The 21973-nt window shown below is 42.1% G+C and overlaps 1 protein-coding gene across 2 annotated transcripts; it reads left to right on the forward strand.

Annotated features, from left to right (window-relative positions):
- Nucleotides 1-14487: 14487 nt before the first annotated feature.
- On the forward strand, nt 14488-21761 carry C3AR1 (complement C3a receptor 1). 2 transcript variants are annotated; one of them, XM_045061331.1, is made up of 2 exons: nt 14488-14754; nt 19860-21761. In XM_045061331.1, the coding sequence occupies exon 2, from the start codon at nt 19867-19869 to the stop codon at nt 21292-21294; it is 1428 nt and encodes a 475-aa protein (XP_044917266.1). In that variant the 5' UTR covers nt 14488-14754; nt 19860-19866; the 3' UTR covers nt 21295-21761. The 2 variants fall into 2 exon arrangements, with proteins under 2 accessions (XP_044917266.1, XP_003988433.1); XM_003988384.6 differs by having other exon boundaries at nt 14490-14754; nt 19857-21761.
- Nucleotides 21762-21973: the final 212 nt, after the last annotated feature.

The raw sequence follows: 21973 nt of genomic DNA on the forward strand, positions 1-21973 counted from the left end.
AAAGAACTATAAAATATTTAGACTTGCTAGGCACAAAAGATTTATGGAACTATAGCCAAGACGCTTAATACAGGCTATTATATCTGGTAAACGGAAAGTAAAGAAAGGGAAACTCTTCTTCATTTTATATCCTTCCTTTTTTTTTAATTTATTTTATTTAAACAAATTTTTTAATCTTTATTTATTTTTTTTAACGTGTATTTACTTTTTGAGACAGAGAGAAACAGAGCATGAACGGGGGAGGGGCAGAGAGAGAGGGAAACACAGAATCGGAAGCAGGCTCCAGGCTCTGAGCCATCAGCCCCAGAGCCCGATGAGGGGCTCGAACTCACGGACCGCGAGATCGTGACCTGAGCTGAAGTCGGGAGCTTAACCGACTGAGCCACCCAGGTGCCCCTAAATCTTTATTTATTTTTGAGAGAGAGAGAGAGAGACAGTGAGAGCAGAGGAGGCACAGAGAGAGAAGGAGACAGAATCCAAAGCAGGCTCCAGGCTCTGAGCTGTCAGCACAGAGCCCGATGTGAGGCTCAAACCCACAAACTATGAGATCGTGACCTGAGCTGAAGTCGGATGCTTAACCAGCTGAGCCACCCAGGGGCCCCTCATTTTACTCCCTTCCTTATGTTACTCTTGTAATAACTAACTTGTAATAGTAAGTCAAGAACTATTCATATAAAATTTCAAAGCATGAAAATAAAGCTACATATTGCTGATGAAGTCATGTATATATAATAAAAGTATAAAAGCAAATTGGGGGGAAAGTGGTTATCTCTGGGAAAAGAGAGAGATAAAAGATTTGGGGAAGGAGTATATATCTTTTAAAAATATCTGAAGTAGGGGCACCTAGGTGACTCAATCAGTTGGGCGTCTGACCCTTGATTTCAGCTCAGGTCATAATCTCACAGTTCATGAAATTGAGCCTCTCATCAGGCTCTGTGTTAAATGTGAAGTCTGCCTGGGATTCTCTCTCTCTCTCTCTCTGTCCTCCCTTGCTCATGCTCCTTCTCTCTCTCTCTCTCAAAATAAATAAAAGTAAATAAACATTTTTTAATAATAAATATATATATATCTGAAATAAATATTAAAACCTTAATAAAGCTGCATAGTCACAACTTGATGAAGCTGATACTGATCCTATTTTTTATGTCCTTATACATCTGTTTTAAATATGTGATTATAATAAAATAGAGAATGGGAGTCCAAGAGTTAAAAATTTTTAATTAAATAATGAAGAAATGACATGGTAAATTACTGAGTGCTATAAGTGAGCTGTTGAATTATATGTATAATTTAAAGTGAGTATGTGAAATATTCAAACACACATACACATATACTTCACATATACTTCCAGGTATGTAGAAAACTTTGAAAAGGGTATATTTAAAGTTTATTTATTTTTGGGGCGCCTGGGTGGCGCAGTCGGTTAAGCTCCCGACTTCAGCCAGGTCACAATCTCGCGGTCCGTGAGTTCGAGCCCCACGTCGGGCTCTGGGCTGATGGCTCGGAGCCTGGAGCCTGTTTCCGATTCTGTGTCTCCCTCTCTCTCTGCCCCTCCCCCATTCATGCTCTGTCTCTCTCTGTCCCAAAAATAAACGTTGAAAAAAAAATAAATTAAAAAAAAATTTTTAAAAAAATAAAGTTTATTTATTTTGAGAAAGAGAGAGAGTGCTAGCGGAGTATGGGCAGAGAGAGAGAGCGAGGGAAAGAATCCAAAGCAGGTTCTGTGCTGTCAGCACAAAGCCCGATGTGGGGCTTGAACTCACACACTGTGAAACCATGAACTAAGCTGAAATCAAGAGTCGGATGTTTAACCGGATGAGCCACCCGGGCGCCCCTGAAAAAGGGTATATTTAATAGCAACAACTTCTTGGGAAATGGACTTGGGAAGTGGAGAAAGTAGAGAAAGAATTTTCACTTTCACTTTCAACATGTCTGCATTCAATTTTTTTCAATGAGCACCTATTAGTTGTATAATTCAAAAATGAGCATTGTTAAAAGTTAGAAACACTGTACTGGTTTTACAATGATTTCGTGATGTTTTAGTTAAATAGTAAATAAAGCCAGTCATTCACCTAAATCTACCTCCTCCTACTCCTTGCTTCCCAATGTGGTGCCGTAGCTACTGGGTCAAGTTAAACTGGCCCAGTTTGTGAATTTGACAGTCTCTAAATCTGAAAGGTAACGAATTCTAACTTTGTCCAATTGATTTACTCCGTATCCCCCACACAGGAGACATGCCTGGCACACAGTGTGTTCCAGCAACATCTACAGTTAGAATGGGAGTGACCTAGAGGCTTAAGGGGGGAAGAAGACTGAGCAAGTCCTAGAACTACAGAGTTTAAGATCCAAGCCACCCTAGCATTTGTAGAGAAAGCTCTACCAGGTCCTACAACCCTGAAAAACAAAGGCTATGTCTCACTTGAAGTTCCAGATGAGAACTCTTGAGTTAGGATTCTTTTTTCTGACTTAAGAAAAATGTCTGTTTCTTCCTAGGTGTCCAAGCCTTAACGGCTGCAGAAGGTGGAAAATGATTTGGCCCCACGGAGGTTTGTAGCAATAACTCATCGTTTGAGAATCTTCATTCCATCTCAAGGACATGAGGCATGTGGCAGGTGTGGGATGGAATTAGGAGAAGGACCCGACACGACAGCTCAAGATGTCTGATTTTCCTCCCAACTCTGTTATCTTATACTGCACTACCAAATGCAAGTCCAACGGAAGCAATTTCTAGTCCCTCCTATAGCTACTAGAGTCTGTAGATGCTTTTTTTTTTTTAATGTTTATTTTTGAGAGAGAGAGAGAGAAAGCACGAACAGGGGAGAGGCAAAGGGGGCGGGCAGAGGATCTGAAGCGGGTCTGTGCTGACAGCAGAGAGCCCGGTGCAGGGCTTGAACTCACGAACTGTGAGATCATGACCTGAGCAGAAGTCAGACGCTCAACCAACTGAGCCACCCAGGCGCCATTTTCTAAGGAAACAGTTGATCTCCAGAGGACTCTCCTTATTTAACGAAGAGTTTGGGGTGACATTTCTCACAACCCAGAGAGTCAAACATTTTTAAAATTGGTCCACATCCAATGTTGGCAAGGATATGGGGCAATGGAACTGGTGGGAGTTTGGCGATATCTAGTAAAGTTGAACGTGCTCCTACCAGGAGTTCTCCACTGAAACAGAACAAGCCCTGCATATGTCCCCCAGGTGCAAACATACAACCAGGGGCTGGAGGTTGTTAGGAAAATTGCACAAAATATTATCGCGGCGTTGTTTACCATTTGTGACAGCAAGGCATTGGAAATAAATGTCCATCACTAGAACAAATCAACTGGGGTATATTCCTACAATAGGGTAATGTAAACAGTGACCATGAGTGAACTGCTCACCACGTGCATCAAAAGGGATAGATCACAAAAGCATAATGTTGACTGGGGAGAAAAGTGAGTTAAGAAACAACAAGATTGTCCATTTGGACAATATTCAACAACAAACAAACCTAAAATCGTATGGTTTTGGCAAATGCATTTAGGCGGCAAAGCCATTTTCAAAATGAAGGGAAATGCTGAACACGAAACTCCCAACTGTGGATAGTGGGGAGGAGGAAGGGAGGAGGACGATCAGGATGTACACAGAGGCTGCTTGAGTGATACTGGCCAGCATTCTGCTTTTAAAACTGGATGATAAGCTCATGGTAGTCATTTCATTATTGTTTAAAACGTACATGTTCATTACAGACTCTTTCAAATGGGTTATATACCTCCCAGTAACATTTAAACAGTGATATAGGAAGCAAGCAAGTGGTCAGTTATTGATTTCAACAACAAATAATCAGTAGAACAAGAATAATAATATTGAGGGGCGCCTGGGTGGCTCAGTCGGTTGAGCGTCCCACTTCGGCTCAGGTCATGATCTCACACTCCGTGAGTTCGAGCCCCACGTCGGGCTCTGTGCTGGCAGCTCGGAGCCTGGAGCCTGCTTCCGATTCTGTGTCTCCCCCTCTCTCTGCCCCTCCCCTGCTCATGCTCTGTCTCTGTCTCAAAAATAAACAAAAACATTAACAAATTAAAAAAAAAAGAATAATGATATTGATCATCTGACTCTTGGTTTCAGCTCAGGTGGTGATCTCTGAGTTCGTGGGCTCAAGCCCCAGCATCGGGCTCTGTGCTATTAGCGAGGAACCTACTCTCTCCAAATAAATCAATAAATAAACAAAAATTAAAAAAAAAAACAATAATATTACCTGGTATTTATATAGCACCTTTAAAATTACAAAATGCTTTCGCATACACTATTTCATTTATTTCTCACAACACTGTTGGCTGCTAGATAGTATTAACCCAATTTTCATCAAAAATATGCTGAGATAGGGGTGTCTACGTGGCTCAGTCGGTTAAGCGTCCGACTTAGGCTCAGGTCATGATTTCACAGTTCGTGAGTTCAAGCCCGGCATGGGGCTGGCTCCATGCTGACAGCTCAGAGCCTGGAACCTGCTTTGGATTCTCTCTCTCTCTGTCTCTCTCTCTCTCTCTCTCTCTGCCCCTCTCCTTCTAGCACTCTGTCTCTGTCTCCCTCAAAAATAAATAAGCATTTAAAAAATTTTTATTTTAAATATGCTGAGATACAGAAAGCTCTATTGAGTTGCTCATTTAATAGTTAAGTGTCAGGAAAAGAAAACCTTAAATTTCTGATACCAACACAACAGTTGCCTATAATTTATATGTTTACATGTATTATTAGTAATACTGTGTCTCTGGTTGAATTATAGTAATGAGTGACATTTATTGAGCACTGAGTACTATTCTGCATGCTTATGTGCTTTCTATCATTATTACTCGCAACAGACAGGTACTGTGATTATCCTGCCTGTTTTATAGGTGAAGAAACGGTACAATGTGATTAAGTAACTTGTCCACAGTCACAACTGGCAAACAGATCTAAACGTCTCCCAGCTCGGGTCCTTTTTTTTTTTTTTTAAAGGTTTAATTCTTCTTTTTTTTAATTAATTAATTTTTTAAAATTATTTCAGAGAGAGAGTGAGCAGGGGAGAAGGGCAGAGGGAGAGAGAGAGAGAGAGAGAGAGAGTCTTAAGCAGGCTCCACACCTGACATGGGACTTGATCTCAAGACGTTGGGATCATGACCTGAGCCAAAATCAAGAGTTGGACACTCATCTGATTGAGTCACCCAGGCGCCCCCAAGTGCAGGTGCTCAACCAACATGCAACTCTGCCTCTGTAATTTTTTCTTCTCCCTCCAACCTCCCCATTCAGTTGGTGGGCAGAATATGCAAGACTTTTAGCAGTTATGGTAGATCCTCATTATTCACGAATTCCATGTTTGTGAATTTGCCTATTTGCTTAAATTTATTTGTAACCCCAAGATTAATATTCACCAAACTTCCCACAGTCACTCTCAGACAGGCACAGAGTGGCAAAAACTCACCGGAGGGGTGCCTGGATGGCTTAGTCGGTTGGGCCTCCGACTTTGGCTCAAGTCATGGATCCAAGGTCCATGAGTTCGAGCCCCGTGTCAGGCTCTGTGCCGATGGCTCAGAGCCTGGAGCCTGCTTAGGATTCTGTGTCTTCCTCTCTCTCTCTGCCCCTACCCCACTTTCACTCTGTCTCTCTCTCTCAAAAATAAATAAACACACACACACACACACACACACACACACACACACACAAAGACTCACCTGAAATGCACATATACAGCTGAGTTTGAACAAGATAGTGCCATGCCTTCCTGTTTCGCTTTTCATATTGCAAACAAATGCCCCTCGCAGTCTATGTAGTGCTAAGATTTTTGCATGTTTCATGCTTTTTCTTGGAAGTTTTCCTGTTTAAAATAGCTCTCCAGGGGCGCCTGGGTGGCGCAGTCAGTTAAGCGTCCGACTTCAGCCAGGTCAGGGTCTCGCGGTCTGTGAGTTCGAGCCCCGCGTCAGGCTCTGGGCTGATGGCTCAGAGCCTGGAGCCTGTTTCCGATTCTGTGTCTCCCTCTCTCTCTGCCCCTCGCCCGTTCATGCTCTGTCTCTCTCTGTCCCAAAAATAAAATAAACGTTGAAAAAAGAAAAAAAAATTAAAAAAAAAATTAAAATAGCTCCCCAGGCATAGTGCAGAAGCTGTGCTATGTTTCTAAGTGCAAGAAGCCCGTGATGTGTCTTACAAAGAAAATACATGTGTTAGGTAAATTTCATTCAAGCATGAGTTATAATGCTACCGGTGGAGAAGTCAGTGTTAATAAACCAAGAACATACACTGAGGCTCATGGGTGGCTCAGTCAGTTAAGCATCAGACTCTTGATTTCAGCTTATGTCATGATTTTACGTGCATTGACAGCACAGAGCCTGCGTGGGATTTTTCTCTCTCCCTCTCTCTCTCTCGCTCTCTCTCTCTCTCTGCTCCTCGCCAGCTCTCTCTCTCTCTCAAAATAAATAAATACGCATTTAAAAAAATTTTTTTAAAAACACGATGTACGCCGAATAAGATGTCTTTCAACAGAAACACATATAAAACAAGTTTATGCAGTTGGCCCTTGAACAACATGGGTTTGAACTGGGCAGTTCTACTTGTACATGGCTTTTTAATTTTTTTTAATTTTTTTTTATTTTTTTTTACATGGCTTTTAAAAAAAATAAATACAGGACAGTACTATAAATTTATTTTCTCTTTCGTATGATTATCTTTTTTTTTAATTTTTTTTAACGTTTATTTATTTTTGAGACAGAGACAGAGCATGAATGGGGGAGGGGCAGAGAGAGAGGGAGACACAGAATCAGAAGCAGGCTCCAGGCTCCGAGCCGTCAGCGCAGAGCCCGACGCGGGGCTCGAACTCACGGACTGTGAGATCGTGACCTGAGCTGAAGTCGGACGCTTAACCGACTGAGCCACCCAGGCCCCCCTCGTATGATTATCTTAATAACGTGTTATTTTCTCTTGCTTACTTCATTGTAAGAATACAGCATATAATACCTATACAAAATGTGTGTTAGTCTACTGCTAATTCGCAAGGCTTCTGGTCAATGGTAGACTATTAGTAGGTTAAGTCCAGAGAGAGTCAAAAGTTATATATGGATTTCTGACTGTGCGAGGGGTCGGCACCCCTAACCTCCATGCTATTCAACCATCAACTATATAGGGATCTGTTGACCAAAATACTGTGACCAGATGACGGAATGTAAATCTGCATTCATTTCCCCAAGCAGCAATCGTTCTGTATCTGCTAATTCAGTGTTCTTGGCGACTCTATACAGCATAAATTACCACTAATGCCAAAAGAATAGAGCATTCACGAGGGAACATGGTGGCCAAGAGGAGGGGGTCTGGAGGCCAGCTGTCTGGTTCTAGTTCTGGCCATTTACACAGTAGCGTGAACGTGGGTAACTCCTCAGCCTCTTTGCAACTCAGTGTCCTTTTTGACAGTGAGATACTAGTATTAGGATCTTTCGCATCACTGGGGCGTGCTGGTGCTTAGCACAGTGTTGGTAGATGTGTTCTCAGTGTGTAAGGTCTTACAATTATCGATACCGATCTACGTTTGAGATAAGAATGCTCATGTTTGTTTAGGTAAAGATAAGCATTGACGCATTTATTTTCAGTAGATCAGTAGTTCTGCTGCTTCACAGCAGAGAACATAATAACTAAAGAGGAGTTACCTGACATCATTTTTTCCTTAATGGCGGGCAAAAGTGGTGAGTACATAAGGAGCACTGTATCTGAAATGGCTATGTGTGATACTGTGATTTATAATAAGAAATATATATCCTGATCTCTGCCCCCAGTTCCTTACACAGAGCTCCTAAAACCCTTGTAAATTCCTAAGTGGGAAGAGCATTGGGAGCGTTTGTTCTAGGAGTGCTTGGGTGGCTCAGGCAGTTAAGCCTCCGACTTCAGCTCAGGGCATGATTTCGGAGCTGTGGGTTCGAGCCCTGCATCGGGCTCTGTGCTGACAGCGCGGAGCCTGGAGCCTGCTTCGGATTCTGTGTCTCCCTCTCTCTCTCCGCCCCTCCCCTGCTCACACTCTGTCTCTAGCTCTCAAAAATAAATAAACTATATTAAAAAAAAAAAAAAAAAAAAGAGAGAGAGAGAGAGCATTTGTTCTGTATGTTTGGTCTTTGAACCTGATTCCTGACACAGGGGTCCTGAAATTCTTGTAATCTCTTGGGTGATAGAGGTGTCTTGGGTTCTTATGAGGCAGCTCTGGGTGGGCTCCCGGGTAGCTCCTGGATGAGGGCTCCGGAAAGACCGAGCCATGGTTAGAAGCTTGAAATGTTCAGCCCCATCCCCCATTTTCTCGAGAAGGTAAAGGAGTGGGAGAAGGCATTAATAATTGATCTAGCCTAGGTGAGGAAGACTCCATAAAAATCCCCAAAGTATGAGGTTCAAAGAGTTACCAGGGTGGTGAAGACATCCACACTGGGAGGGCTCTAGTAAGTAATGGAATCCAAGGGGGAGAAGGTCATGGGAACGTCCGACTCGTAGCCAAGAGGGACAGAAGTTGTGGGTAACCTGGGGACCTCCTACTTGGGATTGGCACCCGAAGTGAAGCGCAGTGTTGCCGGACTCGGTCCTTGATCTGCGGGATGAGATACTATCCAGGTAGACAGCGTCAGAATGGAGTTAAACTGCCACCGACTGGCCTCACAGAATGGTTTGGTTGTGGGAAGAAAAATAAAACCCACAAGTGTGGTGGCCAGACGTGTCAGAAGTGAAATGTCGGCTGTATGAAAATGAAGGAGACACGCAAAAGATGGAGAATTGGGTTTTTTCCCCTCTACGGAGGGGAACGCTGGGTGGTTTCCCAACTCAGTAGCGCCACCTTCTGTCCCCTGCATCCTAGTGAAAACGAAATGGGGAAGAAAAGAGAAAGAAGAAAGGAAATGGGGAAGACGTTTTCTAAGTAATGCACAAGTAGGATAACTAACCTACAAAATCCACCAAAATTTACTCACGAAATTGTGTAGAGACCTGTGTACCCCACAAGTGTCCTGAGTCCTGTCCCCACCAGAAAAAGTCCCTATGGTTTCTCATCAGATTAGATAAGCACAAACGGAAAGGCTTGCCCCCATGTCCACTTTCAGTTCATGGAATTAAAGTCACAGAGGGTGTTCTTGAAAAATGCAGCTGCACTCAGTTTACTTCCCTTTCAATCTCCCTTCCTTGGCTCTCCTCGGTACATACTGTAATAGAAAATTAATAACCAATAGGGCTGCCTGGCTGGCTCAGTAAGAAAAACATGAGACCCTTGATCTTGGGGTGGTGAGTTTGAACCTCATGTTGGGTGTAGACATTACTTAAATAAATAAAACTTTAAAAAAAAAAAGAAAATTAATAACCGGTAAATCAATAAAATATTTAATTTTCTTTAAGTCACTCAGATTTGAGTGACTTACCATGTCAAATCTGGCTGACTTCTTTCAAGACCCATGACTATCTGCATCAAATATTTGTTATATTGATGCGATAAACTGGTTTTTTGTTTTGTTTTGTTTACTTGTCAACTGAATTGTTTTCATTTCCGGGTGACTTTGTTCTTCAAATTGTATTCCTACTTGGTTTTGTTATAACTATGTGCATAATTTGTCAGTTATACCAGAGGAAGAAGAGAGTACATCTAATCTACATCCTTAAAGGCCAAAGGTTAGGGTTTGATTTGGCAGAAAGGACACGACTTAACAATCAGAAAAGAACATTCTGTAAATTATTTGTTACACGTCCAAGATGGGAGAACGGCTGTGATATAATAGACGATTAGAAGCCATGTGATTTTTTTTTTTTGGCATAATAATCGCTAACATTTATTGAGAGCTTATGTGCATGTATTAATTTATTCCTAACAATCCTACAGAGTACAGGGAATATTCCCCCAACGGGTCATTGCGCAGCCAGTAAAGTACAGACCACTGTAGGTACTTCAAACAGGGTATTTGATATAAGGACTTGGTTACAAAAGTGTCAGAAGGAGTAGAGGAATCAAAAGGGAGAAAATGATGTAACCGCAGGAGACGGAATTCCTTAGAATTGGAAGAGAAACACGGAGAAGGGTGTTACAAGAATGGGCAAGTGTGCACTTGTCTTTGAGGCTGAGGGCTCTTGGTGCTGCTTAGCAGGAATGTAGGAACTGACAGGCCTGAGACTGCTGCAAGAACCAGTAATCCCGCTAGAGCCCACGGCTTCCAGCAGCTGCCACAGCCAGCCTCCCACCTCTCATCTCCATTGCCGGAATCACCAGAGTTGTCTCCTGCTAGGGCGGCCACAATCTAAATGATTCCACTTTTAATCTCTTTCCGTGTGTGTATGTTTTATATATATATATATATATATATATATATATATATATAATTTTAATATGTATTCTATTGTGCAATTTTTGTCCTTTTACCTTTAAAATAGGTTTGCAATATCGGGCGCCTGGTTGCCTCAGCTCGTGGGACACGCAGCTCTTGACCTCTGGGTCATGAGTTCGAGCCCCACATCGGGCTTAGAGATTACTTAATAAATAAATATGTAAATAAATAAATAATGAAATAGACTTGCAGTCGTCGCGAACAAACTAAGTTCCAGAATTAAATCTGATTCCCTTCACTTTGCACCGTCCATTAGCACACGAGCATGCCCCTCCGGCAGAGCCTATCCAGAACTCCACCCGAGAGAAGGTCTACAGAATGTGGTTCCCAGGCTTCCAACAGAGAGATCATAAGGAAGGATGGGAATGGGCTTAAGTCTCGATAGATAAAACCTGACACAATCCCTGTTTTGCAGGTGAGGAAATGAAATCACAGAGTTTAAATCATTTCTGTACAGTCACATAATTAAGTGGCAGAGCTGGGATTCAAACTGTTTTCATCAAAGTCCTTAAGGACAGAAACTTTGTTGTATTTTGACTTTTAATTCTCTCAGACAAAACAGGCTAGAGATTCTATGACTCCAAAATGTTCAATTTGGCCAGGTGAGTACAAATTGCCATCACCGAAGACGTAGAATTATCAGCAGCTCATAGAAGGTTTTAATACGACTGACTTTGAAATATACATTCAAAACTTCATTCTTTCTAAAGAACGCATCTAATCTCTGCTTACATGTTTATAATCAGATATGTAAACGAAACAAAACAGAAGATCACCGCATAAATCTCCCCAAATTTTCCACATTATACCACAAAACCACCAGCATGTTATAAGATGGGACAGACATCATCCAAAAACAGGAGTACTATTTACAAGATGTTTTCAGTAATTTTCTTCCCGATCTGAAAATCTAAGGAATACAACTGGAAGTTCTCTAACTAGTTTTAATTGCTTTATAATCTTTAGAAAGTCAGGAGTCGAGGGGTGCCTAGGTGGCTCAGTCGGTTAAGCATCCGACTCTTGATTTCTGATCAGGTCGTGATCTCACAGTTCGCGGGTTTGAGCCCCACATCAGGTTCTGCACTGACAGTGTGGAGCCTGCTTGGGATTCTCTCTCTGCCCCTTCCCTGCTCGCGTGTGTACACGCAAACTCTCACTCTCTTTCAAAGATAATAAATAAATATTTAAAAAATTAAAAGTCAACATCCTTTTCAACCATTCCTTCCTTCATTCATTGGTGCCCCAAACATGTGTTATACCAAGCACGTAGCAGGTACTGGAGATAGAAACAAAGTCATGGTCTAGTAGGGAAGTAAGACAGACAAATTATTTTTTTCTACGCTACTGGCACCTATAACATTTCTACCCATCTTTAAAGTTCAGCTCAAGTGCTACCTTTTTCAGGGCATCATCTTTCTCTTTGCTTCAAGAAGAATTAGCCTTTCTCTCTTCCATGTTTACAGGGCAAATTGGGAATCTCCTAGCAGCCCTTAGTGTGTAATAATTACGTAACTCTCTCATTGCTTCTGTATCACCTAGTGCAAAAGCATAGTGTCTATAGTAGGAACAGAGTAGTGTTTGATACTGAACTTAATGATAAAGACCTCACCTTTTGCAAATGGAAAAAAAAAACTCTCACCACTGTTGGTGGGAGTGTAAATTGATGGAATCTCTTTAATGGGAAATTATATATCTTTCGAAAATGTAAATGCACAAACTCAGCTTTAACAATTATAACTCTGGTAACCTATTCTGCAGAAATATTCATAGATGTGTAAAATAAAAGAGTATTCGTTGGAGCCTTGTTTATAACCGCTTTAAAATTTCATGGGGTGCCTGGGTGGCTCAGTCGGTTAAGCGTCCGACTTCGGCTCAGGTCATGATCTCGCGGTCCGTGAGTTCGAGCCCTGCGTCGGGCTCTGAGCTGTCAGAGCTGTGCTGACAGCTCAGAGCCTGGAGCCTGCTTCTGATTCTGTGTCTCCCCCTCTCTCTGCTCCTCCCCGTTCATGCTCTGTCTCTCTCTGTCTCAAAAATAAATAAACGTTAAAAAAAATTAAAATACTCCTTTAAAAAAATAATAAAATTTCATAAAAACAGAATATCCATCAACAGAGGAATAATTGATTAACTGGGATAATATGGAGCAAATTAAAAAGCATGATGTGGATTACTATGTCATGATACGAAAAGATAAATAGAAAAGGCAGAATAAGACACATGTGTAATGAAATTGCATTTATATAAATGAAAGAGATTACCACTAGGGAGTGAATATAGGATAACTGGAGGTTCTGGAAATTTTGGTTTCCATTTTAATCCTTCTATATTTAGAGGGTTTTTTGTTTTGTTTTGTTTTTTGTTTTTTTACCATGGGAATGAATTATCTTAAGTATATATGTGTGTGTGTGTGTGTGTGTGTGTGTGTGTGTGTCTATATACATGTGTGTGTATGTATATGTGTGTGTATATATACATACATACACTTGTGATAATACTGTCTATCTGTTGTATGCTTAGTATTTGTGCTTTCTGAATACCTTCATTATTCAACGTTTCCAAATACTAGATCAAAAAACAATATAATTAATAGAATTACATGCACTAACATGGAAATATGTTCTGCTATATTGTTAAGCAAAAAAGCAGGTCATAAAATCACATGGAAATTATGATCCCATCTTTGTTTGAAACTACCTTTTTATTTTTATTTCTTAAAGGTTTGATTTTTAACTAATCTCTATCCCCAACATGGGGCTTGAATTCACAACCCCAAGATCAAGAGTTGCATGCTCTACCCACTGAGCCAGCCAGGCATCCCTGAAACCACCTTTTATTTTTTTATTTTTATTTTTTTTTAAATTTTTTTCAACGTTTTTATTTATTTTTGGGACAGAGAGAGACAGAGCATGAACAGGGGAGGGGCAGAGAGAGAGGGAGACACAGAATCGGAAACAGGCTCCAGGCTCCGAGCCATCCGCCCAGAGCCTGACGCGGGGCTCGAAATCACGGACCGTGAGATCGTGACCTGAGCTGAAGTCGGATGCTTAACTGACTGCGCCACCCAGGCGCCCCTGAAACCACCTTCTAAAAGATACGTGTTATGGGGCACCTAGGTGGCTCGGTCAGTTAAGCGTCTGACTCTTGACTTCGGTTTAGGTCATGATCCCAGGGTTGTGGGACCAAGCCTGAGGTGGGTTCCCTGCTGAGCGTGGAGCCTGCTTGAGGTTCTCTCTTTCCTTCTGCTTCCGCTCTTCTGCCCCGCTCTTGCGTGCTCTCTCTCAAATATGCATAAATACATTAGTTAATTAATTAATTAATTAATTAAATTCCATGGTGATTTCTCTGCAAACAGGAGGAGGAGCAGATACGGTTTGGACAATAAGTTGATCAATATGGACTGAAGCCTTTACCATAGGCAAGAGTGTTCAAATACATTTGACCCAAATGAACTTTATTTCACATGCATATGCCTAAAGGAATAACGTGAGCGAGAATTCTTTCCAGTGTATACTTCAAGCAGGAATCATTGCGCGAGGTCCCGCTTCAATCTTCTGCACTCCCTCCTGATGAAACGATCCAATTGGCTGACTCTTCTGCCCATTCCCAATGCCGGAAGCACTCTCCCACGCCCCCCCTGCCTGTCTCCTTTGGCTCTATTTACACACTCTAAACAGCATGCCCGCTTCTGGTGTCTATAGAAGTCTTTAAGGACCTGCCCAGCTCTTACTTCTACCTTAAGACTTTCCAAGATTGCCCAGACTAAATATACCCTTCCCTGTTATTTTCTACTATTCTACTTCTACTGGTACCTCTGCCGTTATCGTCTGGGTTGTATTACAGTCGTGTAGTGTATGGGTGCGTATTCCTACCAGATTGTGAATCTCTCAAGATTAGGGCATAGCTCAATCTGACTTCGGTATGGCTTGCTTCTTTCCACATGTTAAGCGTTTAAGGGATGCTGTTTGAGAGCGTTAAGGGATGCTGTGCGGGGCGTTCGTCCCAACTACTCCTCACCTCCACCCTCACAGATGGCAGGGCCATGTTAGTGCGTTTCTAAAGCACAAGCCCAAACCTACAAAGCAAGGAGCTGATTACAGAAGTACTTCCCTCTTTAGCCGTATTCTGTCCCACAGAAATCATCCGAGAAGCATGCCCTCCCACTTCCGTTCTTTCACTCTCCTTATCTGAGACATTCATACATGACTCACTTTGAAACTCATCCTCCAAAGTCAAATAGGAGTCAAAAGTGAGGAATTCCGTCCCTCGTCATCAAAAACGAAGAGAGAGGGGAAAGAGGAATAGTTCAGCAAGTTTCCTAAATATACTTCATAACTCGATTGTGGGTAAGAGTGAAGACCAGGCTGGACGTGTGGGGACCTCCAGGCTGGTGCTGAAACCTTCAGCTAGCATCTCAGGTTTTTGGTAAGAAAAGCTTACATCCACCTGGCCCCTGGTGCTTGTTTCCTTGTTAGGGATAATGGTTTGAGGGTCGTTATCCTCTCCCTCCCCCCCCCCATTCCTTCCCCAGCTTGTATTGTTTTTGTTGTGTCCCCACATCCACCTCTCTTTCGCTAAATATCCCACATCCTATTTACTTTTCTTCTTAATAGTTTCATTCTAGAACTAATAGTGAATTTTCATACCATTTTTTCTCTCTCTTAAATTGGCTATCTTTCTCTTTTTGAACTATGATTCCAGCTTTCCGAATCAATAGTTTTGTTTCTCAAATCGGTGACCTATTTTTTCTTTATGTATATATATATTTTTTTTTCATTCCACTTTCTCTTTTTTTTCTTTTATTCTTTTGCTTGTTCCTTATTGTTACTGACTCTGTCATCCTATCACTAGTATTTGATTCTGGAATCTGCTTTCTCTCCCTATCATAATTGACTTTCAGTTTCAGGATTTCCTTTATCTTTTTAAATACTTTCAGCCAATTCAGTGTTGAAAATTAAAAAGACGAAAGGAAAGAAAGAAAGGAGCTCTACCAATCTTAAATGTAGAGGTATTTTTCAGTCAAAGCACTTGGAGAAATGTAAAAAGTTATCTTGTTTGGAAATACTTTTTTTTTTTTTTTAATGTTTATTCATTTCTGAGAGACAGAGAGAGAAAAAGAGCAGGGGAGGGGCAGAGAGAGAGGGAGTCACAGAATCCGAAGCAGGCTCCAGGCTCCAAGCTGTCAGCACCGAGCCCGATGCGGGGCTGGAATCCACGAACCATGAGATCATGACCCGAGCCAAAGTCGACATTTAACCGGCTGAGCCACCCAGCCGCCCCTCTTTTCGGTCTTTATTATTTCACTTGGTGCAGTTCTCCATACCTTTCCCTTTATTAGCAATACCAAAGACTTGTTAGTTCTGTGATTCTCTCTAGTAAAAGGAGTATTGGTGTGAAAGACATTGGTCCTAAAATCTCAGAACCCTCCTAGTTGTGAATGTGTGAAAGTCAGCTAATTTGCTGAGTGTCAGCGTCAAAAACTGCAAAATAAAACTAGAGACAAGGAAAGATGATTACTAAGTTTCCCTTGAGCCCTAGCTTTCTCTGATTCCACCCTTCTCTCACTATTTTATGGATCTCCGCATTAATATGTGTGTTGGAGTAGGACCGTGGACCAGGGTACCTGCCGTGCACAGCAGGGAAGGAAGGGCTCTTGATAGGACTTGAATATTGTGTGGGTAAGGCTACAGAGAGGGGAATGAGAATCACTTCTTCTTTTTTATTATTTTGTTGACTCAGTTATTTTAACTTCTCCTAATCATGTAAGGCCCTATGAAAACATCTGGTAAAGTCAGCAGAACGACTTCGAAGCCACAAAAATATTTTGGGACTCTATGAAAGGAAACATAAAATGCTATTGCAGCCAGTAAGAACCGGGAACTGGAAAACCAAAGGGAAGTTAGAAGAGACCGCGTCTTTAATGGGTTAATGGACAGGAATAAGAATTTTAAATTTAGTTGAAAAAAAAAAAAAAGTAAACCCCCAAATGAACATCCATCCACTGAAGTAATTTTTGGTCTTTTAGGCATTGTGCTAAATTCTGTAGAACAAAAGTACTTGGGAAGAGGGTTCATCTTTACCATCATGAGATTTAAGGCCAGCATAATAGATAAGACAGCCGCGATAATAATTATAATACAAGACAGAATGTATCATTGCACAGATAATATGAAAGGAGATTCAACATACAGGCACACACACACAAATTTAAGAGGCTGAAGGACTAATTTCTGTTTGAGACTGTAAGAGAAGGTTTCAAGGAAGAATAATATTTGAGCTTGTTTTTGAAGAATGGCTAGGATTTGAACAGATAGAGATTAAGGATGCAAGACGGAGGAGGTTAAGGTTAAGGGTGTAATTCCAGACAGAAGTAAACAACATGAGCCAGCATAGTGAGTTGTTCAGGGAAGCTGTAAAATAGAGTACATTTATGAGTCTTCAGAATTAAGGGAGAGTAATGTCACAGAGGTCAAGAGAATGGGCTGGTGGATGAAGACAGAATAAGATGTTGCGATTTGTTCTTTCTTTCTTTCTTTCTTTCTTTCTTTCTTTCTTTCTTTCTGTGGAGGGAGGGGCAGAGTGAGAGAGAAAGAGGGAACTTTAAGCAGGTTGCACACTCAGCTCGGAGCCCGACGCAGAGCTCAATCCCACAACCCTGGGATCATGATCTGAGTCGAAATCAAGAATTGGATGCTCAACCGACTGAGCCAGCCAGGCCCCCCTGGATTTGTTATTTATATGTAATTTTAGCATAGTGATGGGGCAGAAGACAAATTAGAAAAGGTAAAAAACGAATGGTGGGAACAACAGACCCTGAAACAAGCTAGTCTCCTTGAAAAAGAGAAACTGCTAAAAAAGAGAGACTTGTGAAACATAACATCCTGGGACACCGGGGTGGCTCAGTCAGTTAACCAGCTCTTGTTTTTGGCTCAGGTCATGATCTCACGGTTCGTGAGTTCGAGCCCCACATCGAGTTCTGTGCTGACCGTCCTCTCTCACCTTCTCCCACTCTCTCTGCCCCTCCCCCGCTCGCGTGCACACGCATGTACTCTCTCTCTCTCTCTCTCTCTCTCTCTCTCTCTCAATTCAAACCTCTCGTCCTAATGCAAAGTGTGATCCTAGATTGGCTATAACTGTGGACAAATCAGCTATCGAAGATATTTTGGGAATGATTGGAAAAACACTGGCTAAAGACTGAACATTCCTTAAGGTACAGTCTTACTGTATGATATGGAGACTAGCTGAAAAAAAAGAAAGCAGTTTATAAAACAATATGCATGCCAGTTGATAGCAACATTATTCACAACAGCAAAAAGGTGAGAGCACTTCACATCAAGAGATGAATGGATAAATAAAATGTGGTGTTTACGTAAAATGGAATATTATTTAGCCTTGAAAAGGAAAGAAATTCTGACACATGCTACAACATGGATCAGCCTTGAGAACATCATGCTGAGTGAAATAAACCAGACACCAAAAGACAAATGCCCAGTAGTCAAATACATAGTAACAGAAAGTAGAATGGTGTTTTGCCAGGGGCTGGGGGAAGAGGGAAGTGGGGAATTGTTGTCTAATGGGTGTAGAGTTTCAGTTTTACTAGATGAAAAAGTTCTAGAGAGTGATTGCACAATAATGTGAATATACTCCACACTGCTGAACTTTATACTTAAGAATGGTGAAACACGGGCACCTAGATGGCTCAGTTGATTGCGTGTCTAACTCTTGATTTCAGCTTGGGCCGTGATCTCACGTTCATAGGGATGAGCCTAAATCGGGCTCGGCACTGACAGCATGGAGCCTGCTTCCGATTTTCTCTCTTCCTCTCTCTCTACCCCTCCCCCACTCTCTCTCTACCCCTCCCCCACTCTCTCTCTCTGCAAATAAACTTAAAAAAAATGTTAATCTTTAAAAAAATGGTTACAATGGTAAATTTTGCATTATGAGTATTTTAACACAATTTTAAAAACTGGTGGGGGGGGGGAGCGCCTTGGGTGGCTCAGTCGGTCAAGCTTCCGACTTCAGCTCAGGTCACGATTTCAGTTCTTGGGTTTGAGACCCACGTCTGGCTCTGTGCTGACAGCTCAGAGCCTGGAGCCTGCTTCTGATTCTGTGTCTCCCTCTCTCTCCGCTCCCCGCCCCCCCACTCACACTCTGCCTCTCTCTCTCTCTCTCAAAAATAAACATTAAAAAATTTTTTTGAGAAAAAAATGCATACATATATACACGTATGCATATACATATATGTATATATGTATGCATATTTTTTTTAATCAAAATTTGACAAAATTAGATCATTCCGTGCATATTAAAATTTTTTTCTCAAAAATTCATATGTGAGTATATGTATGCATATTTATGATTATACATTAAAAAAACTAACAAGACAGAAATGATGGGTGAGGAGGAAATCAATGCAGAGAGGGTAAACAACTCTTGAGAAATTTGAAAGCAAAAAGGGAAAGATGAGGTATCTAAAGACGTAACTGAATCCACTGCACCTTTTTTACGGCGGTGAGTCCCTCAAAGATCTGGTAGAGGGAATGGATGGAACTTCTACCCTCAAAGAAATGAGAATATACTAAGTTAAAATCTTAACGTGGTGATGGAGCTTCACATTTGACGTGGTGATGGAGCTTCACAAAGCCCTTTCATGGATATAAAGCTGGGAACCTCTGGTCTAGAAGTTATTGTTTGTTGGGGCGCCTGGTGGCTCAGTCAGTAGAGCGTCTGACTTCGGCTCAGGTCACAATCTCATGGTTTGTAGGTTCAAGTTCTGCGTCGGGCTCTGTGCTGACAGCTTGGAGCCTGCTTCGGATTCTGTGTCTCCCTCTCTCTCTGCCCCTCCCCTGCTCACTTTCTCTCTCTCTCTCTCTCTCTCTCTCTCTCTCTCTCAAAAATAAATAAATGTTAAAAAAAAATTAGAAGTTCAGTTCCTAACATGACCGTTAACTCTCAAAAACAATAGAAGTTATTGTTTGTCATTTAGTATTTGTTTTTAATAGGAGACACCAGGTGAGGAAAGGAACCAGTGCAGAATGAGAAAGTGGAAGTGCAAGAAAGAGGAGAAATGTACATAGATAGGGACTTCCAAATGAAACTATGATTTTGATACGCATTTAAATTGATACAGTAGATTCTAATTGTCACAGAACGTTTTTGTGTGGTCCAGTGTGAAGTCAAGGAATACAAACTAGGGGGGTCTGGGTGGCTCGGTAGGCTGAGCAACCAATTCTTGATTTCGGCTCAGGTCATGATCCCAGGGTCATGGGATCAAGCCCCATGTTGGGCTCCACTCAGAGCATGAAGCCCACTTAAGATTCTCTCGCTCTCCCCTGCCCCTCTCACCCTCGTATGCATTCTCTCTCTCTCTCTCTCTCTCTCAAAAAAAAAAAAATTTTAAGAAAGAACACAAACTAAAACAGTGTGAGGACTTTTGTCATTCTATATCATAATGGGGGAACGTTATAATCCCAAGCATATGCTTTTTTAAAACAGTAGTTTTAATATTTTTGTTTATATTTTTCTAGAAGTTCAGCAATGGAGTCTTTCTCTGCTGAGACCAATTCAACTGACCTACCCTCACAGCCCTGGTATGAACCCCAGATAATTCTCTCCATGGTCATTCTCAGCCTCACCTTCTTACTGGGATTGCCAGGCAACGGGCTGGTGCTGTGGGTGGCTGGCCTAAAGATGCAGCGGACGGTGAACACAGTCTGGTTTCTCCATCTCACGCTGGCGGACTTCCTCTGTTGCCTCTCCTTGCCCTTCTCCCTGGCTCACTTGGCTCTCCAGGGACACTGGCCCTACGGCTGGCTCCTCTGTAAGCTCATCCCCTCCATCATTGTCCTCAACATGTTTGCCAGTGTCTTCCTGCTGACTGTCATTAGCCTGGATCGTTGCCTTTTGGTACTCAAGCCAATCTGGTGCCAGAATCACCGCAGTGTGGGGACGGCCTTCACTATCTGTGGATGTATATGGGTGGTGGCTTTTGTAATGTGCATACCTGTGTTCGTGTACCGGGAAACATTCGCTGTAGGCAACCGTGACGTGTGTGGCTACGATCTTGGCTTCTACGGCTCATTAGATTATCCAGACTTCACCATTGATCTACTGGAAAATGGATCTCTTGACAGCTCCATTGTTCAGCTGCCTGGAGAAATGGATGCAAGGCGGCAGGCTTTCTCTGAACGAACCAATGATCTGCCTTGGACAGCCACCACTATCTTCCATCCTCAAACATTTCAAAGACCTTCTGGACAGTCACTCCCTATAGATCCAGCTAAATTATCTAGTCAACCTCCATATGATAACTTATTTAAGCCTGCGAATGAGGTCTCACCTATAGTCCCCAGTGGGTTTCCCATTGAAGATCACAGAGCTAACCCACTCGATTTAGAGCTTTACTCAGACTCTTCCAGCAATTTCTCAAACTTGTATGAGCTATTCCAAGATTTCCAGGGTGATTATTTAGGCCAGTTTTCATATAACAATCAAGTACTAACCCCCCGGGGGGCAGTAACCATCACCAGGCTAGTGGTAGGTTTCCTTCTGCCCTCTTTTGTCATGGTGGCCTGTTACAGCCTCATTATCTTCCGCATGCGACGGGGCCGCTTCACCAAGACTCGGATCAAAACCTTGAAAGTGGCCATGGCTGTGGTGATTGTCTTCTGCGTCTGCTGGGCTCCATACCACATTGTTGGGGTCCTAGCATTGTTTTTTGACTCAGAAACTCCCCTTGGAGAAGCTCTGCTGTCTTGGGACCACGTGTGCATCGCTCTCGCGTCGGCCAATAGTTGCTTTAATCCCTTCCTCTATGCCCTCCTAGGAAAAGATTTTAGGAAGAAAGCAAGGCAGTCGATGAAGGGCATTCTGGAGGCAGCTTTCAGTGAAGACCTCACACACTCTACCAGCTGTCCCCAAAGCAAAGTCTTTACGGAAAGAAATAGTATCAGTACATCTGTGTGAAAATACAGAGCGGTTGACCCCAGCAGAGGTTCTTAGGTATTCACCCAGTGTGCCATTTTCTAAAACAATAAGGGATATTTTGAGCAGGGGATTTCAGAAACCATCAAAGAATCAATCCAGAGGTTCTCAAAGTATGAGCCCAGGCTAGGGGCATCCGCATCACCTGGAAACTTGCTAGAATCTCCAAGAAACTTGCTGAACCAGAATGTCTGGGGGTGGGGCTCCAGAAAGGGTTTTAACAAGCTCTCTTGTTTCTAATGAATGCTAAATTTGAGAATTGTAAAAATTAGTCTATTTCTATCCCAACCTAAGCTAAATGAAACCAACGAGAACCTAGTCTGTTTCAAAATGATTTTTCCATCATGAAATTTTTTTTTATCGTTATTTATTTTTGAGAGAGAGGGAGAGAGAGAGAGCATGAGCAGGGGAGAAGCAGAGAGAGAGGGAAACACAGTATCTGAAGCAGGCTCCAGGCTCTGAGCTGTCAGCACAGAGCCTGATGTGGGGCTCGAACTCATGAACCGTGAGATCATGACCTGAGCCAAAGTTGGATACTCAATTGACTGAGTCACCCAGGGCGCCCCAAATTTTTTTTAGTATTGTCTGAATCCCTCCCCACCAGATTCAATTTAAAACCATTCCATCTAGTCTTACCTGAGTGAAAGATGATCATCTATTT

Source organism: Felis catus, chromosome B4 (assembly GCF_018350175.1).
Source record: "Felis catus isolate Fca126 chromosome B4, F.catus_Fca126_mat1.0, whole genome shotgun sequence".
NCBI classification, from domain to species: domain Eukaryota; kingdom Metazoa; phylum Chordata; class Mammalia; order Carnivora; family Felidae; genus Felis; species Felis catus.